Source organism: Dama dama, chromosome 23, assembly GCF_033118175.1.
Source record: "Dama dama isolate Ldn47 chromosome 23, ASM3311817v1, whole genome shotgun sequence".
Lineage (NCBI taxonomy): Eukaryota > Metazoa > Chordata > Mammalia > Artiodactyla > Cervidae > Dama > Dama dama.
The window spans coordinates 66,007,382-66,026,896 of NC_083703.1; the positions used below are offsets into that span (position 1 = coordinate 66,007,382).

Genomic DNA, 19,515 nt, shown 5'->3' on the forward strand with positions numbered 1-19,515 from the left:
TGTGGTTTAACAAGACAGGGAAAACAGCTTGGAGGTGATTGCGGGTGGAGAGACCAGGTTTAGAGATGGAGGTTGAGAGTTCTTTCTGGGTCCGATCAGTTTGAGGTGTCTTTGGAGACTTTCAAGGTATATAGGCAATGGATCCATGAGTGTGGAGCCCAGGGTAGCATGTGGTCCGGAGTCATGAAAGGTTATTAGCATTTAGATAATATTTAAATCCATGAGACCAGATAGGGTCTATAGAGAGAAGAAAAACTGCCCTAGAACCAGGATGTTAGGAATCCCTGGTTCTATCACAGATACAGAGAACAAACTAGTGGTTACTGGTGGGGAGAAGGAAGGGGAGTAAGAGGGACAAATTGTCTTGTAGAAAACAAGCTACAAGTGGGAGTTCTCTTGTGGCCTAGTGGTTAGGATTCCAGGTTTTCACTGCCGTGACCCGAGGTTCAGTTCCTGGTTGGGGAACTAAGATTCTGCAAGCCATGTGGCACATACCTCCCAAAATAATAATAAAGCAACAAGGACTTATTGTACAACACAGGGACTATAGCTACTGTTTTATAATAAGCATAAATGGAGTATAACCTTTAAAAATTGTGAGTCACTATCATGTACACCTGTAACTTATATAATGTTGTACAAGTATACTTCAATTTAAAATAAAAAGTAAAATTTTTAAATGAAAAAAAATTGGTAGTTGTTCCCTCCAAGTGTGGATGGGATTGGGAGAGGGCAGGATGAAAGGGGCCTTCAACAATTGCTTCCAGAACATCTATCATTAATTGTTCGAATCTTATTAAATAAAGCTATATCCATATATCATTTCCTTAATAAAGTAGAAAATTAAAAAAGAATTCCTGGTTCTAAAAAGTGGGTAAGAAAGGAGACACCAGCCACAAAAGATAGAGGGGTGGGGAGCTGCCAGTGAAGGAATAAATGTAAGAGAAGGAGAATCGCTCTGTCAAATAGCAGAAGGGCTGAAGGAAGATGAGAGCAGAAAAGTGAACGCCCCCCAACCCCCAGCCTAGAGTGACACGGAGGCTGCTGGGGACCTTGACAAGAGCAGGGGTGGTCAGGACAGATGTCAAAGGCGGGGGATTGAATAGTGACGAGGAGGTAAAGGTGGAGTGTAGGAAGAAGAGGATGGAGCCATCGTGGAGGGGATGGTCACATTGAGAGGTAGGAGCAAGCAAGAGATGGATGAGGCAGAGAAAAGTGGAGAGCGACAAATCTAGGGGGACCCCAGGGACTGGCTTCTGAAAGGAACAGAGGCTGTTCCTTCATTGTCCCAGAAGGAAGGTGGAAGAGAGGTGTGAGATGCAGGTGGGTCTGTCGGAAGATTGAGGGAGGGACTGACGGCTCCCATTTTCTCAAAGAGGAACAAAGTCACCAGCTGAGAGTGAGGAGCTGAAGGAGTGGCAATTGTGTGTGAAGAGGGCAAAGACGGTCCATAACAGGGACCAGAGCATGGAGATCAGACCTCCCAGGATGCATGAGGGGGTACATCATGCACCCATCAGCTCAGAGTGAAGCCAGTCAGCCCAGCAAGCCACCAGGTGTGTTCTCTCCCTTTTCTCCTAATGTCTTCGGGTTTATTTTGCATAGCAGTAACTGTGCCGCACATCTCATTTTATATCTGCTTTTTTCACCTTACAGAGTAGCAGAAGCATCTTCCTGTGCATTTATGAACTCTTGGCAAACATCGCTTTTAATTCTTAGAAATAATCCACAGAGTGGATGTTCCATAGGTCAATTAACCTTTTCCCCTTTTACTGGACATTGAAATTGTTTCCTGGCCACGACTGTTGCAGTGCTAAAAGAGGCAGCACGTGGTCTGGTGGAGAAAGGAGAAAGCAGGCTGCAAGGCAGTGCTGGGACATTCAACCCTCTGGCATCTAGAATCTGATCGTAGAAGCTTTTCAGAAGCCAATTACATGGGATTTGGGCTTCCAGGTGGCTCAGATGGTAAAGAATCTCCCTGCAATGTGGGAGGCCCAGGTTCCATCCCTGGGTCAGGAAGATTCCCCAGAGAAGGGAATGGCTACCCACTCCAGTATTCTTGCCTGGAGAATTCCACAGAGAGAGGAGCCTGGTGGGCTACAATCCATGGGATCGCAAAGAGTCAGACACGACTAAACACACTACGTGGCAATTAGCTTTTTCGCCAGGTCACATTTCTAGACTTAAGGACAAAGAATGGGACAGCAAGGCACATCTCACTGGCCTCCCAAAGTGCCCAAAGGCTCAGGAATCGAGTGTGGAGGAAAAAGAGTTGGGAGTGGGGCCATGAAAGCAGGAGGGCCAGACGTGTGATCCCCCAGGCTGTTAACAGTTCAAACACGTATTGCAACAGACTTGTTTGAGATGGCAACAGGGCCCATCACTTGAATGTTTTCCCCATAATATTAATACAAGTCCTTTCAGTATCCTATCTTCCTGGTTGGGGCGTTGCCCCAGGAGACCTGGCCATGGAGAAAGGATCTGGGGACCCAAGTCCTTTCCACCAAGGCCAGCAGGAAGGAGTCTTTTAGAGCCGCCCCACACCCCACATTTCCTGGACCCTGCAGAAAATGGGCCACTTCCAGAACGGACCCTGTTCACTTGGAGGTCTGTGTGAAACAGTTGTAGTTCTGTACCGCGGTCCCCCAGCGGGCAGCTGGCCCGTCCGAGGGTGTGAATCACCCAAGGGAATGGGCTCACCCACCCCAAACAGGCTGGGGGTCCCTTGCTGGGCATATTTTTTCATGACTTCCTGTCCTGGGTGGAGGTCACTTGGTCTGGCTCGGGCTGAAACCCCTTCCAGCTTTGAGGTTCTGCGTTTCAACAGCAGCATTCAGTGAGGTCCCACTATGAGCCTGGGACAGAGAACTACCCGAACCGAGAGCGTGCCTACTGTGTGCCAGATGCTCGGCTTCCTGTGCGTAACCTCGCCCCACGGCACGACAGGCCAATAAGAATCACCTCCCCATGTGAGAGAAGGGAAACAGGACCAGAGCAGGGGGACCTCTCCTCATCCCCCGAGCCCCAGGTTTCCCCTGAGGCACAGGGAGGTGGATGTGGCCCTATGGCTAGACCCTTTCCTGCAACATTTGCGTCCCAACAAGGCATCAGGGAAGTGCCTTCCATGATGGGCTTCAGGTACCACGTGGTGCCCAGTAGCTGTGGGTGAGAGGCTCCGGGAAGAGCCCAGGAGTTCAGTAAACCCCACCTCTTTGGGCTGGTAGGGGCAGAGCAGAGACCCAAGGTGACAAGCTCTTGTTTGTGGGATTTGAGTTTCTGATGGATTATAATCACAGCCAGGTCCTTCCGGCTGAAACCGGAGCAGGCTCGGGGCCAGGGCATGCCACCCTCTGGGCAGGTATAAGAGCCAGGAGAGGAGGGCTGGAGCCTGGCTGGGGCAGAGGTAACAGCTGCCCGCCGGAGAACCAGGGTACAGAGCTAAATCTGCTTCGTACAGACCTCCAGGTGGACAGGGTTGGTTCTGGAAGTGGCCCCTTCCTTCTCTGTGGGATCCCGGAGATGCACTAGGGAAGCCATCAGGCTGGACAAGCTGGAAGAGGTCACCAGAGGTCGACACTTGGCAAAGTGAGTACATTCCTGATCTTCCCTGCCCCACTGAGCTACTTAACCCCGCAAGTGACCAAGTGACTGTCCCCGAGGTGCTCGGGTGGAGACTGAGTGGCCATTTGTCAGTGATTTGAGCCCTGAATCTCCCAAAGAGGCAGTGTGGGGGGATGGCCTTGAGCACCGCCACTTATCTAGCACTCGTGGTGGCTCAGACGGTAAAGAATCTGCCTGCAATGCAGGAGACCCAGGTTTGATCCCTTGCCTAGGAAGATCCCCTGAAGGAAATGGCAACCCGCTCCAGGATTCTTGCCCAGAGAATCCCACGGACAGAGGAGCCTGGCGGGCTGCAGTCCATGGGGTTGCAAAGAGTCAGACAGGACTGAGGGACTAACACTTTCACTTTTTCACCAAACACCAGGCACTGTGTGTTATCTCACTGAACTCAGAACAGGAGGATGGAGACCTGGCTCAGCCTCCTAGTTCTTCAGGCATCGTTCAGTCACTCAGTCATGTCAACTCTTTGCAACCCCATGGACTGCAGCACGCCAGGCTTCCCTGTCCTTCCCTATCTCTCTGAGTTTGCTCAAACTCATGTCCATTGTGTCGGTGATACCATCCAACCATCTCACCCTCTGTCGCCCCCTTCTCCTCCTGCCCTCTATCTTTCCCAGCATCAGGGTCTTTTCCAGTGAGTAACCCCTTCAGGCATTACCTTCATTTATTTTTACAACAGCCCTATCAGGTAAATAGGTATTAGTATTTTACAGACAAGGAGATAGAAGAACAGAGATGTTAAGTAACTTGCCCAAGGTCACACAGGATTTAGACTCCCTGACTCCAGAGTCTGTGCTCTTTTTATTGTGTTATATTATTTTGTGGCTGTGGTTAGTTCCTTCTTCAACTTTCTGAGTGGTAGTTTCTTTATCTGTAATTTAAGGCCATAAAACACAATGATCAGAAAGATATTACCTTGAGATTCCTGAAAGATATCCAGACATTGGTCAGCCTTAAGCTCTGGGAAGCCTCATTGGAAACAGTTGGAAAAGAATGTGTGAACACCCTTTGATCCATTATTCAACTTCTGAAATTTATCATAAAAAATATAATCAGATTTATAACAAGGAAGTTTATTATAATTTATTATAATAATTTATTATAATCACAGAAAATTATAAGCAAACAGAATGTCAAACATTTTGAGGAATGATGTACATCATGTGGTGAAATAATATGCAGCCATTAAAAATCACATGTTCATGGGACTTTCGTGGTGGTCCAGTGGCAAAGACTCCACGCTCCCAATGCTGGGGGGGGGGGGGGCCCATGTTCAATCCCTGGTCAGGGGACTAGAGCCCACATGAAATAAACAAAAAAAGATCCCGTGTGCTGAAACTAAAACCCAGCACAGCCAAAATAAATAAATACATTTAAAAAAATCACATGTTCAAAGGGTACTGACTGTAATTGGAAATTTTTCTTTTGTTAAGCTTTACAAAGCACCTTATAAAGCAGCACACTGTGTGATCTATTTATAAATGTATGTATAGACATACATGTGAAATTATAAAAGATGGAAAAATAAACCTGTAGGGGTTGAGAGTTTATTTCTGAGAGGTGGAATTATGAATTTTTTTGAATATTTTTGTATTTTTCTTTATTCTTTTTTAAATTTCTCAGATTTTCTATAGTAAATATGTATTGCTCTTTTAATTAGAAAAATGAGTATTTTTTTTACAAAAAAATCTGTTATTTTGGTCTAGCTTGGCCCTTTTCAAGCTTCTGTTATAATGGCTTTGAGAGAAAACTGAACTGCATGCTGTCAGTCTTGTGAGGGCCTCTGAGACAACCTGATCCAACATGTCACATGTGGGGAAACTGAGACCCACATAAGTGCATAAGGCATAGCACTTATGCAAGATCATAAAGGGAAGTAGAGGCCCCAGATCCCCTGTTTGGGGCTCAGGCAGCTGTGCAAATGTTACAGTCTATGGGTCTATGGGCCTGAATTACAACTAGAATTTATGGCTAACCTGCATTAGTTGCTAACTACAAGTATGGCCCTGAATGCCGAGCATAGCTGACCTCACAGACTCACTCAGGGACAAGCTGGCCTGGGAGTGACAGGTGAGAGAGCAAAGGGCAGCTGGGTGGGCGTGGAGCCAGCCAGGTGTGCCCCAGGCCCCTCCCTCTCATCTCCAGGTCTCACCCAGCGCTGCCTCCTCCCTGGCAGGGCTGAAGGCTTACTTACTGCCCCTGGCTGAGCTCGGACAGAAGAATGAAAAGTCTCCGCTGGCGTTACACTCGGCTGGTAAGAGGCCCAGCTGGGGCTGGGGCTGGGGGTCGGTCAGGAAAGGCAGGGGAGGTGAGATCTCTGGCTGGGTGGGACCTGGGCCAGGGTGCATACAGCTAGGTGTCCCCCTTCTGAGGCCCTCCCCAGCTGACCCAGGGTTCAAAGCAAGGATTCAGGAACCTGGGGCCTTAGCACCCAGCCCTGTGGTTCCGGGACCCTCAAGGAGCATGGAGTGGGTGCCAGATGGAGCTCGGTCCGGAAGCCTGTCCAGTTAGGACTCCCTCTGTAGGCCTGAACCTGGAGAATAGGAAAGCAGTGTCCTGTCCATCTCTTCTCCCTAAAGAGATCTCTCCTGATGAAAAGCTTCAAAGTCCTTCTGTGCAGGCATCATGTGCACGCGTGCGTGCACGCGCGCACACACACACACACACAAACACTCTGGTACAGAGAGGCAGCTCAGTGATTAAATGAATGAATGAATGAACACACTAACATACATGCCCACTGACACTCACATATAACACAATCCTAGCTCATACCCACCCACATATTGAAAGGTAACATACAAAGTTGCATTTAACACCTCACACTGACTTGCCTACACAACTCTATTTTAAGCCAACACATCACACACCTTCAAACAATTGTGCATTTTTTTTTATCGAGGCATTTATTATTTATTTTTATTTTTGGCTATGCTGGGTCTTTGTTGCTGCACAGGCTTTTCTCTAGTTGTGGCAAGCAGAGGCTACTTTCTGGTTGTGGTGCACAGGCTTCTCTTTGCAGTGGCTTCTCTTGTTGCGGAGCACGGGCTCTAGGGCACACAGGCTTCAGTAGTTGCAGCACACGGGCTCAGCAGTTGTGGCTCCCGGGCTCTAGAGCACAGACTTGGTAGTCTTGGCGCACAGGCTTAGCTGCTCCTCGGCATGTGTGATTTTCCTGGGCCGGGGATCAAACTCATGTCTCCTGCATTGGCAGGTGGATTCTTATCCACTGGGTTACCAGGGAAGCCCTAAACGCGCATTTTATATGAACCTGTGCACTATCTCACCCATGAGAAACATTTCACCACCTCAAAGGGCCTTCTTTCTTCCTTTGGGATAATAACATGGGGGTAATAAAAAGCCTACTCTGGAGAGTTCCCTGGTGGTCCAGTGGTTAGGACTTCATGCTTTCACTGTGGAGGGCCCAGGTTCAATCCCTGGTTGGGGAACTGAGATCCTGCAAACCTTGTGGCACAGTCAAAAAAAAATAAAAAGGAGCACATTCTTCTTAGGATTCTTGGGAAAATTCAGAGATTATGCTCACCAAGCATTTCACACGGGCCTAGTCAAATGTGTCCTGTTTACTGGATATTCAGCCACTATTGTATTATTATTATTATTGTTATTTCATGTACAAATGCACACAGTTTGGGAGCTGCTGCCTGCCTTTCTCTTCTGCCTCCCAAGCTTAGAACACAATCCCTGGCATCCACTCTGGATCAAGAGCAACCAGGCAGACAAAACCTCGGGGGCTCAAGGCCACATCCGGTGGGTGTAGTTGGAAGGGGCCAGGGAGGGAGCTGGCTGGCGGGAAGGACAGGGTCTGGCCTGTCGTGGACACTTCACAGCCTCCTCCGGCTGGACTGGCAGGGGCCCGGGTAGGGGCGATAAGGTGGCCAAGGCTCTCAGGCTCTGGATGTGTGGAAGCTCGTGTCTCCTTGTCTCTCGACTCACCAGGCCCTCTGTGTGTCTTTATAGCCCAGCCAGGTGGAGGATGCTCTGTCTGGGGAGGAGGACAAGGAAGAGGAGGAGGAAAAGGAGGAGGCAACAACCTCAGCCCCAGCTCCGGTTCCTGAAGGCCCCGTGGCGCCCCAGCTGGCAGGAGCCAGCCAGGTTCTGGGAGCCTCGGAGATGAGTCAGGTTCGGGCACAGTCCATGGTACAAAGCCTTCAGTCCTGCCCCACCCCAGCCAGGCCCAGGGATGCCTGGGGTCCCTCCTGCTCTGTCCTCTGCTCACTGTGTCACCTTGGGCACCTCACTTCTCCTCGCGGGGCTTTTCTGGTAAAATGAGTCAGTAATCCTAGCACCACCTTCTTCACGGTGCCAGGAAGTTAAGGATATGGTGAACTAATCTGACTCTTTAAACGGAACCAGTCCTTGGGAACTGAGGCCAAAGCTGGGGTGGGAATGGAAGGATGAGATGGGGAGTTAGGAGGAGGCAGTCAGTGTCTCGTCTCTTCTCTGCCTGACCTGGGTTCAAATCCTGGCTCTGCTCCTTCCTCCCCATGAGGGCTTCAGGCAAGTTGCTTCATCTCCTCGAGCCTCAGCTTCCTCATCTATAACATGGGAACAGTAATCCCTTTCTCTGAGGGCTTCTGCTCATTGCTGTTTCCATGGTGCCCCCTGGAAACATGAAAGCGCTCCGTGACCTGTAAAGCTTTGCCGACAAAAGTCTGTCTAGTCAAAGCTATGGTTTCTCCAGTAGTCATGTGTGGATGTGAGAGTTGGACTGTAAAGAAAGCTGAGCGCCGAAGAATGGATGCTTTTGAACTGTGGTGTTGGAGAAAACTCCTGAGAGTCCCTGGGACCGCAAGGAGATCCTACCAGTCAATCCTACAGGAAATCAACCCTGAATGTTCACTGGAAGGACTGATGCTGAAGCTGAAGCTCCAATATTTTGGCCACCTGATGTGAAGAGCCGACTCACTGGAAAAGACCCTGATGCTGGGCAAGATTGAAGGCAGGAGAAGGGGACAACAGAGGACGAGATAGTTGGATGGCATCACCGACTCTATGGACATGAGTTTGAGTAAACTCCGGGATTTGGTGATGGACAGGAAGGCCTGGCGTGCTGCAGTCCATGGGGTCGCGAAGAGTTGGACACGACTGAGCGACTGAACTGAACTGAACCTGTAAAGCACAGGCTTGGGTGAGGGGTGGCTGTTTAACCTTAGTCCTCCTGGGACCCCAAGGATACGGAGCAAGGAGGCTGGGGGGACCGGGAGCCCTCGCTCACCCTCTGCTCTGTCCCCAGCTCAGTCTCCACCTGCCGCCGAGAGTCACTGGATACTCCTGGAGGCTGGCCTTCTGCACGTCGAGGGACGGCTTCAGTCTGCGGAGCCTGTACAGGCAGATGGAGGGTCAGAGTGGGCCGGTGCTGCTGGTGCTGAGAGACCAGGACGGCCAGGTGAGCTGTGCTGGGGGTGCTGGGGGGAGGGCTGCCACTAAGGGCTGATGGGCCCCCGGAGGCCCCTCCATCCCCCAGCTCTGCCCCAGACTCCCCAGCCTGAAGGGGATCTCCAGCTCCCTTCCAGCTGCAAACTATAAACTCTTCCTTCGAGATGTTTGGCGCCTTTTCCTCCTCGGCCCTTCGACTCAGCAAAGGCTTCTACGGTACTGGCGAGACCTTCCTCTTCTCCTTCTCTCCACAACTGAAGGTGATGCTCTTTTTTTTTTTTTTGGTCTTTTCAAGAATTTGTATTTATTTGTGACAGCACTGGGTCTTCATTGCTGTGTGAGGCTTTCTCTAGTGGCGGCTTAGCAGGGGCTACTCTCCAGCCCTCGGTGCTTGGGTTTCTCATCGTGGCGGCTTCTCTTGTTTTGGAGCACAGGCTCTAGGGCGGGCAGGCTCAGTGTTGTGGCGCATGGGCTTAGTTGCCCAGCGGTAGGTGGGATCTTAGTTCCCTGACTAGGGATAGAACTCATATCTGCTGCACTGCAAGGAGGATTCTTAACCACCGGGCCACCACGGAAGTCCTGGGGCCGGTTCCTTTGTTGTGTTCCTTTCCTCTAGCAACATTCAGCTTGTCAGGTTCAAGCACAGACAGCGTGGATGGGAGGGTCCAACCACGACTGGGGTTTTGCCAAGCTGATCTGACTTTCTCCCAGAAAGTTGGTCCCTCCTGCCATCTTCCCTGACAAAGTGAATGGCACCTCTGTCTTTCCTGCCGTTGAGACCAAAAATTTTGGAGCCCTTCTTAATGCTTCTTTCACACCCTACGTCTGATAAGCTGTCAACGGATCCTGAGGCTCTTCCTCCTCCATCTCTACCCAAAATCTACCACTTCTCACAATGTCCTCTGCTGTCACCCTGTTCCGAGCCACCATCACTACTTGCCCATGTCCCTGCTATAGCCTCCTAATGCTTCCACCTTCAGTCATCACAGTACCTGGAGGGAGCCTTTTAAAAGGTAAGACAAGGACTTCCCTGGTGGCCCAGTGGCTAAGACTCTGAGCTCCCACTGCAGGGGGCCCAGGTTCGATCCTTGGTCAGGGAACTAGAACTCACATGCCACAACTGAAGATCCCGTGTGATGCAACTAAGATTCAGCCGAGCTACAGCCAGATAAATATTTAAAATAAATGAAGTCAGAACATATCACTCCTTGGCTGCAAGCTACCAATGGCTTCCTTTCTCCCTCAGAGAAAAGCCAAAGTCTTTTTTCAGAATATGTTTTTACTTATTTATTTGGCTGTATCAGGTCTTAGTTGTGACACTGTGATCTTTTGCTGTGGTGCACAGGCTTCTCTGTAGTTGCGACACAGGCTCAGTAGTTGCAGCAGTTGCTCCGAGGCATGTGGGGTCTTAGCGCCCCGACCAGGGAATGAACTCACATCCCCTGCATCGGCAGTCAGATTCTTAACCTCTGGACCACCAGACAAATCCCCAGAGTCCTTAAAATAACCTACGAGTCTGCATCTTCTGGACTCTCTCTGAAGTCATTTCTTGCTATTTCCCCTCTCCCTACACTGACCTCGGAGCTCGTTCTTAAACAAGCAAGGTTGTTCCTACCTCAGGGCCTTTAAACATGCTGTTCTTCCTAAGGTTCCCTCCACAGGCTCTCCGTATGAGTCAAGTTCTCACTTCCATCAGGACTCTGCTCAGATGTTACCCTCTCAGCAGGACCCTCCCTGCTGTTTACATTTACAGCACTCCAGCCGCTGGAAACTCTTATTGCCCTTCTTTACTTCTTTCTCCTAAGCATTTGTCACAGCTAACACACTATTTATTTTACTTATTTACCTGCCTCCTGCCACTAGAGTGGGAGTCCTAGGAGGCAGGAATTTTTGTCTGTTACATCACTGGTCTATCCAGTACCTAAAACAGTGCCTTGTATTAAATGCAAAAAATAAACTCTTGAATGGGATGATTTTTTCTTTTCAGGCAATTGCTATAGTCTTCGCAGGCTATTATTATGGAATCTCATCTTTTCAAAAAATTGGTTAATTTTTGTCTGTCTTTGGTCTTCTGGCATCTGCGTTCTTCATGAATTCCCAGCAGTTCCTTGACCCTCATTCCAAGAAGCACCATGAACATCTACTTAATTTTTTCTGTAGCAGTGTTTATCTTCCACCTGCAAGTCTGAAGGTCACGTTCCTTGAGGAAAGTAGAGGAGGAGTTGCATGGTTCTGTCTTCTCGTGGTCACTTGTTAATATTATCTCATCTCTTCTGAGCCCAGGTCTTATCTTTGATTAGTCCATTTTCTTGCTAAAAACCCTTTGGTTGCTCAGAGCATTTTTTGCAACCAATTACAGGCAATCATAGGCTATACTTTTGCAGCCCTTTAAAAATCTTTTTATTAGCTAAACTTTTTTTTTTTTAGCTAAACTTTTAAAAAATAGTTTTCTATTTATTTTTGGCTGTGCTAGATCTTCCTTGCTGCACCCAGGCTTTCTCCAGGGCAGCAAGCGGGGCCTATTCTCTAGTTGCATTTGAGTTGCAGTGCTTGGGCTCCCATTGCAGTGATCTCTCTTGTTGCTGAGCACAGGCTCTAGGGCAGGCTTCAGTAGTTGCGGTGTGTGGGCTTCATTACTCTGTGGCATGTGAGATCTTATTGGACCAGGGATCAAATCTGTTTCCCCTGTGTTGGCAGGTGGATCCTTAACTTTTGGACCACCAGGGAAGTCCTAAATTGACTCCTGAATAATTTGTTCACTTAACAAACGTCTACACCATGTCTCGGGAATATTGCCAGAATCAAGATAGCCTTCATGGAACTTACATGTTAGCAGGGCATATTGTCACTTGAACAGGGCCTGGAAGGAAGGGCTACTTTAAATTTCTCTGGGATGACATTTCATCCAAAAGCTGAGAAGTGAGCCTTCTGAGGATCTGGGGGAAGAGAATTCTGGGCAGAGGGGTCAGCAAGACCCTGGAGCAGCAATAGCTTCAGGTGTCCCGGGTCAAAAGGGTCAGTGTAGACGAAGTGCAGGCGGTAAAGGGGGGAAGAGATCGGAGAGAAAATCAGGGCAGAGCACGCTGGGCTTTCGGCTTTTGTTAGATGCTGAATTTTATTCCCATTGTCAGGGCCATTGGAGAGCTTTAGCAGAGGAGGGCTAATATCCAATTTGATTTCTAAAAATAATTAATTTTTGGCTATTCTCACTCTTTGTCGCTGCACGCAGGCTTTCTCTACTTGCAGTAAGCAGGGGCTACTCTCTAGTTGCGGTGCACAGGCTTCTCTTGTTGGGGAACACCGGCTCCAAGTGCTTAGTTGCCCACAGCATGTAGGATTTTCCCGGATCAGGGATTGAATCCGTGTCCCCTGCATTGGCAGGTGGATTCTATACCGCTGAACCCCCCAGGGGAGTTCCTGATTTAGTTTTGAATAGCTCACTGACTGCAGAGCAGACGTGGGCTTCGGGGCAGGAGACAGAGGAAGCAGAGACCCATCAGGAGGCTGTGATCCAGGAAGGAGTGACTGGCGGGGACAGAACTGGTGGTAGTCAGGGTGTCTCTTTGGGGTGGGGCTTGCAACTTGTTGGGTGTGAAATAGCACCGGGGCTGTGCAAGCTGTGTTAACTCCAGTGAGAGGAGGAAACAGTTAATCGTAGAATCAGGGCCTGGCTCCTGATGTGGACCTTTCCCCTCCTCTCTCCAGCTTCGGAAGCAGGAAGCCTCAGAGGGTTCTGGTCTATTCCTAGAACAGAAGGGCTTTTGGGCTGTGGGAATTCAGACTGGAGGGCAAGAGGAGGTGAACTCCAGGGAGACTGAGAGAAACTGCAGGAGTTAGGAGCCTAGGGTAGCGCCAGTGCCTTAGTTGGGGATTGGAGTTTGTTTCCTTCACCACACTGCCACCCAGTGGTCCAGAGTAAAACTGCAGGAGCAGGACTCCGCCAATAACTGGAGGTTTCTTATCGCAGGTCTTCAAGTGGACAGGAAGCAACTCTTTCTTTGTGAAAGGCGACTTGGATTCTCTGATGATGGGCTGTGGCAGGTGCGTGTCCTAGTCCTCCCCAGTCTTGAGTCTCGAGGTGGTCTGTACTCTGGTCCTTTCCCCTGTCTGGAAATGTTGGGTTAGGCTACCCCAGACAAAATGGGGGAGGCTGCTGGTTAACCTTCAATAATCTCCCCTCGATAGGTGTTGTGGCACTCCCTGGCCCCCAGCCAACCCCCTAAACTCTGCTCTAAGTTGATACTGAGAGGAGAGGATGGCATGACGTCTCCCCTAAAGTGTTTCGTTGGTGACAGCTTAGGCTGAATTTATGTAAACTTTGGGAACAGCACTCCATATGGTTGGATGAGGCTAAAGTCAAACCCCAAATCTACCTGTCAATCAGCTCCATAAACATAGGGAACAGAACTCACTGGAGGAAGGCAGGCATCTGCCCAGAACCTGGTGTGTGTGTGTTGGGGGTGGGAAGTGGAGTGTTTTACAAGGTCAGTCTCGCCTCTGGTGTGACCTGAATATTCAGGCTGAATATCAGTCTTATCCTGAGGGCACGGATGACAGCTGCTTGATTAGCACCAGGCAAGTTCTTTGCTCTCCCAGCTGCCTGAATAGCCTCCACAGAGGCAGACTGACACAGACCCCATCAGCCACTTCCCAGCTCTAGCCTAGGTTTGCTGTCAAAAGAGGGAACTAGAATGGATGCCCTGGTCTGATGTATTCTGGGCTTGGAGTCAAAGCTTATGAGAGTCCCTCCTTTGGCTAAGGCATTGCCATCTTAATGTTCTGAAGGTTCTAAAACTGGTCTGTGGTGATGGCTGCTCCACTGTATATATTTATCAAAATCATTGTACTGTAAAACAAACAAAAAAAAGCTTGAAACCCTGTGAGGGGCAATGTGTGAGTCCTTAACAATTTGGGACAAACTGGTTTCAGAGGAGATGAGACTAAGGCAGAGCAGTCATGGCGTGGCCAAGGGCTGCTGGGGCAGGTCTGAAGGGTGCTGGAGGGACGGTGCCAAGACTCTCCTCTCTTTAGTGGCCGCTTTGGGCTGTGGTTGGATGGAGACTTGTACCGCGGGGGGAGCCACCCCTGTGCGACCTTCAACAATGAGGTGCTGGCCCGGCAGGAGCAGTTCTGCATCAGTGAGGTGGAGGCCTGGGTCCTGAGCTGACGCCACGGCGGGCAGCCTCCTGAGGCCACAGGCGTTCAGACCTGCCCCCGGATGCCGCCGAGGCCGCGCTCACCCAGGGCGGCCCGTTCCGTCTGAAACACAGATGGTGAGGTGACCGGTGTGGACTGTGGCTGAGAGCAGCCTCCGTCGCCTGAGGACCAAGATAGGTGTGGAGCCAGGCCACATTCTACTAGAGAGGGGATCTGAGGGAGTAAAAGACAGTTATACCTCACCCAAGCACCATAAAATTCCGCAGGAAAATGATCCTTTTAGAGAGTACACAGTTAGTGTGTGTTTATTGTAGAAAAACCAGAAGATATAAAAAAAATTAAAATTGCCTAAAATTCAACCACCCCCTAAAACACTTACGTTTTCATATATATCCTTCCAGACAGTTTTCCAAGGAGGTGTATGGGATTCTTAAAAAATGGGATTCTTCTCTATATGCTTTGGACAGTATTTTAATTTAAAGAGTATTGTCAAACCACAGACACCTAACTCAACCAGTGAAATTAATAAAGACTCCAAAATAGCATTCTTCGTTTCCCAGAAAACTGACCAGTCTGCTACCACTGTGCTGGGTACTTGAAGATCTCTTATTTAATTCCACAAGGAAAATATGAAAGCAGCCAATGAATGATATGCACATTTGGGTAAAGAAGCTGAAATTCTGTAGATGAAAATGTCAGGGAGATTTAAAAAAAAGGAAGGATATTTTTTCTGGCAAAAGAGGAACTTAGAAAAACTAAAAAAAAAATAAAATAAAATCCATAACCTTCCCCATGCTAGTGCCTGCCTCCTGACAGAATAAGATTCTTTATCAGGTCATTACTTGCCATTATTGAAAGAGGAAAACCAAGTAACATAGGGCCTGTTAAAACCATCCCCTCTGGAAGACCCAACACGGTACTGAGGTATAAAGAAACATCTGGGCACATTCCTAGACCAAACACAGTTCTTTTGCACAAAAGGGTCAATACTGGGCACACGACTGTGAAAGTCACTGAGGAAGACACCACTGATTTCAAGACAGAGGTACATTCATGAAGCTTTATTGCATCTGTTTCCCTTACCAGGATGAAGCAACCAGGCACTTGAACCTGCAGTCTTATTTACATTCTCAAGGTGACAAAGCTCAATAACTCTAGATGCCAAGCTGTTAAAGGCTCCCTTTTTATACCAATAGTGAAGATGCTTCTTAAGAAAAATTTAACCTTGTCAATGGCACGTGGTTCCCATAATTAAAACAGTTGCAAAGAGCATAAAGTGCAGCTGCCAAAAAGTAACAAAAGATGCAAACAAAACAGATTCAAGTTGTTCCTCAGCACAATGATACACTCTGAGATGACAAACTTCCAGAGTAAAACAATCATATAAATGGAGGAGTGGCAAAAATCAAACAATCTTTGCAGAGAAACGATACATTCTTGACCTTGGGCCTGGACACATGAAGTCTGAGGTGGAGGGTTCTCCCCACTGGACGTTTTGGAAGCACCGTGGCCAAAACAGACACGACCTGGTACCATGACCACTTTCTTTGGGCTTCTAGGAGCCCACTGTATCCACATCCCCATCACACAGCACTGTGGTGGGAGAGGAGCACGGTTTTAACTACTCTAGGAATTAGGGTCAACTCGATTATCTACTGGGGGTAGGAGGGGGTGACAGAGCAGAACAGCAGACATTGCAAACGCTTGTCACCCTAGTGTCAACAGAGGAGCACCTGGTTACACAGTGGACGGTGGCAGCACCCCCAAGATGCTGGGGTGATCTGCTGCCCTGCGGTCTGAGCTCCTCCCCGCTCCCTCTTGCTCTGACCCAGAGCCAAGGCTGGCTCCCCACGCCTAGGCTGCCAGGGAGGCTTCTGTAAGGGCGTGGTGAAGTACAAGATGTCAGGGGCTCACAACTGCACTCCCCGTGGCCCTGCCTCTGGCAGCCTCCAGACTTAGCTCTAACTCCAGACTCTGTTTAGCTCAGGAGCACTGCTCAACCACAGTGGTAGCTACTCCACTGCTGGAGGTAGAGACACAAAGGGGAACCTGGAATTCACTGGGTAAGTCACTTTGTCTCAGCATAGGCAGCCAGTCTTTGCCCTGAAACTCATCAAATGCACTGAACTGGCAAAAATTAAGTCCTAGCTCTGAGCAGCCTTGAGGACGGCTCCTATGATGGCCTCTGATCAGCACCCAAGCGAGAGGCAGAGGTCAGGGGGACGGGAGCTGCTTTCTCCAGGCTGGGCAGTGGTGGAACCCTCAGGGCATGGGCAGTGAGCACTCAGGAGAGAAAGAAACCCACATGGGCTGGAGCCACAGCTGACCCAGGGGACAGCCTGGTTTGGGGAGTCCCTCTGCTACTGGAGCTAGGGGGTCTCCTGTAAGGCAGTTTTATGTCCCATTTTGGAGGAGGCCAGCACCCTCAGATCTTTTCAACACATCAATCAGGCCTCTCATTGAAGAGCTGGAGCCCCTTCGTGGCCCTCCTATACTGTTGACCCCAACCTGGCAGTTTATGAGGGGCTAAAAGGGTGAGGGGAGGTGCCTTTCACTAATGTTGCAATCCACTCAAGGAAAGCTAGCCTCAAATTCAGGGTGACGGGCACCTCCTCAGGGGGCTGGGGTTTCACATTCTGTTTTTAACCACGGCTGTTCATGACAACCCCAACTGCAAATTCCAGTGTGTGCCTTTGTCTTATTTCCAATTTTTTTAAAAAACACTATAATGTCATAAGAGTTCAAAGTACTTAAAAAAGCTGTTAATTCTAAGAAAATAGACTGCTAAAGAAGAAAGACTTTGATTAATATTAAAAAGAGGCAAGGCTGTGCTTTCCATAGCTCATGTTAATAAAGGTCTGCCTAATACCTGTTCCTCTAGATAAAAATGACTTAGTATGTGTGTACATTCAAGATATAAAATATAAAGCACTAGCTGTCACTCCATTTGTAGACCTCTGTGACCAAATTCCCTAAATTAATTGTGCTGGGGGAGGAGGGAAAGGGGATGGGGAGGGGCTTTTTGTAAACAAAAAGTGCAGACATTCACATCGAGTCATCTGAGAAAAGCTGGGTTTTGGCTTTGGACCCTTCCTGGATGCCAGCTGTATTCCACTCCAATTTCCGAGGTGTTATAAGCGGGGCTACAACGTCACCATCCTGTCAAAGAGAGAGTAACTAGGAATAGAGAAAAAAGCCAGTTCTCATGGTTTTAAGTGAATGTTACAGGCACACATATCCTCGTCCTGCAGACAGCCTGCTTCTGGACAGACTTACTCTTGGGAAACCCCGGACAGTGTACATGCTTAATTAGAGACACACGGTCCTGGGAAGGGACGAGCTTTCAGAGCAAAAGCCACCACACCAGTTCTTTTCAAAGACGGCCAGAAGCAGCACGTGGCCCGGCTCGGTGACCCCGTCCCTTCACGCAGCTTCCGGGGACGCACCTTGCCCTGGTTTTCCAGGGAAAAAGGGAATGTGCTAGATCCTTGCTGGACCCTCTTTCTTAGTCTCCCCTGTAACAAATGGCCCAGGTCTATTAGATGGCAAAAAGAGGGAAAGGTAGTGTGTACCTGTGGAACTTGACCTTTGCTCCATAATCAAAGCTGTCACTTTGGCCTCAGCTCCCTAGACTCCACCCAAAATGAGGGTTGGTGTCGAAGTGAAGCGACACTATGACTGGAAATCAAAGAGTGTAAGAAGTTAGGCCCTCCAGCGCCTGACTCTATCCTGAACTGTTCTTGAACTCGTGACTGGATTCTCTAGGCTACATGAGGGTACAGGACTGTCAGAGCCTTTACTGCATGAGGAAGAGAAGGCTCGTGTAGAACACTGTGGGCCTCACATGCCTACTTGCTCTCAGATCCGCTCTCCACCTCCCTCTGCCCTGCTCTGCGTAACAGGAGCTGCTCTTGTGAACCACATCTCCCAGCTCCCCTGCCTACTGGCCTCTAGTCAGGTTGGGCTAGTGGGAGGCACTGGTGGGAGACTGGAAGAGAGGTGGGCAGAGAAGTCAAGGTGCTTCTCTTATGGGCCCTCTGGTCGGGTACAGTGGCCGTGACTCTGCTGTAAACGCTGACTTGAACGTGTCACTTTCCTGGTTAAAACACCCCAATGGCTCCCACTGCTCTGGGGCTCCTGGCTTACAGGACTCTGCACAGAGCTCAGATCCCACCCCTAAATGCACCTCATTCTCTCTCACCTTCCGGTCCCCCACCCCCTTTATGCAGTTGACTCCTCATCCATCCTTCAGGTCTCAGCTTCCAAGCTCTTTTTAAAAAAAATTAATTAATTTTTGGTTGCACTGGGTCTTCATTGCTGCCCACGGGCTTTCTATACACGAGCAGGGTCTATACTCTAGTTGCAGTGTATGGGCTTCGCATTGTGGTGGCTTCTCTAGTTGTGGAGTGCGGGCTTAAAAGCATTGGCTCAGTAATTGTGGTACACGGGCTTACCTGCCCCATGGCATGTGAGATCCTCCCAGGCCAGGGATTGAACCCATGTCCCCTGCATTGGCAGGTGGATTCTTAACCACAGGATCACCAGGGAAGTCTTTCCAAGTCCTTCTTTAAATGAGTCTTTCCCAACCAACCAACTCTGGCATAAACCCTTCACCTTTTTGCTCCTCTGAGACTGTACACATTGCTCTGACCCCAAAGTACTTACGCACTACTGTGATTATTATTGACTCAAGTTTTTATTGTCCCCAACTAGAGTGAGACCCTCGGGAACTGTCTCAGGTACTGTTCCATCCCTGGTCCCGGACACAGGACCTGGGGGACACTCATTCCCTGAATGAATGCATCTGGCTCTAGGGTCCAAACTGAGTAGCTGAACTTGAGTAGCCTCTTATCTCTCTGTTTCCAGTCTCTCCACGTGCCAGTCTATCTGTCGCTAGAGTCTTCCTTCCTCATCAGGGGCTTAGTCTCCTTAGAAGCTATAGTTCTTAAGATGGACATACTTCCTTATTCCCACAGGTCTAGCTAGAGATAAAAGCCCAGAAGTAAATAATAATTACAGCAGGGACTTCCAGGGTGGTACAATGGATAAGAATCTGCTTGCCAATACTGGGGACAGGGGTTCAATCCTTGGTCCAGGCAGGAAGATCCCACATGCCACGGAGCAACTAAACCCATGCACCACAACTACTGAGCTCATGTCCTAGAGCCCGTGAGCCGCAACTACTGAGCCCGTGTCCTACAGCTCGTGAGGTGCAACTACTGAGCCCGTGTCCTAGAGCCCGTGAGCCGCAACTACTGAGCCCGTGTCCTAGAGCCCGTGAGCCACAACTACTGAGCCCGAGAGCCACAACTACTGAGCCCGTGTCCTAGAGCCCGTGAG

At 49.3% G+C, this 19,515-nt stretch overlaps 2 protein-coding genes and 1 non-coding gene across 16 annotated transcripts in view; 2 read left to right on the forward strand and 1 right to left on the reverse strand.

Annotated features, from left to right (window-relative positions):
• The first annotated feature begins 5,281 nt into the window (after nt 1–5,281).
• TLDC2 (TBC/LysM-associated domain containing 2) overlaps nt 5,282–19,515 on the forward strand; it is a 51,192-nt gene continuing 36,958 nt past the window's right edge. For 4 of the 13 annotated variants that reach the window (XR_009690115.1, XM_061127222.1, XM_061127223.1 and 1 more), the window contains exons 1-6: nt 5,730–5,875; nt 7,309–7,389; nt 7,600–7,779; nt 8,876–9,028; nt 9,183–9,278; nt 12,986–13,059. Coding sequence is in view for 12 of the 13 variants with exons in the window: in XM_061127222.1 (XP_060983205.1) it covers nt 5,843–5,875; nt 7,309–7,389; nt 7,600–7,779; nt 8,876–9,028; nt 9,183–9,278; nt 12,986–13,059 (617 nt within the window). In the remaining variant the exon portion in view is untranslated. Of the gene's footprint in view, nt 5,876–7,308; nt 7,390–7,599; nt 7,780–8,875; nt 9,029–9,182; nt 9,279–12,985; nt 13,060–14,049; nt 14,186–15,261; nt 15,398–19,377; nt 19,514–19,515 lie in introns of those variants that run through there. The other 9 variants (XM_061127230.1, XM_061127231.1, XM_061127225.1 and 6 more) reach the window with 8 other exon arrangements.
• Nucleotides 6,998–7,070, forward strand: TRNAE-UUC (transfer RNA glutamic acid (anticodon UUC)). Its single transcript has one exon. It is a non-coding gene; the product is annotated as a tRNA-Glu (tRNA).
• SAMHD1 (SAM and HD domain containing deoxynucleoside triphosphate triphosphohydrolase 1) overlaps nt 15,222–19,515 on the reverse strand; it is a 55,243-nt gene continuing 50,949 nt past the window's right edge. The window contains exon 16 of one of the 2 annotated variants that reach the window (XM_061127216.1): nt 15,222–17,334. In XM_061127216.1, coding sequence (XP_060983199.1) covers nt 17,221–17,334 — 114 coding nt within the window. In that variant the 3' untranslated portion in view covers nt 15,222–17,220. Of the gene's footprint in view, nt 17,335–17,354; nt 17,854–19,515 lie in introns of those variants that run through there. The other variant, XM_061127219.1, reaches the window with a different exon arrangement.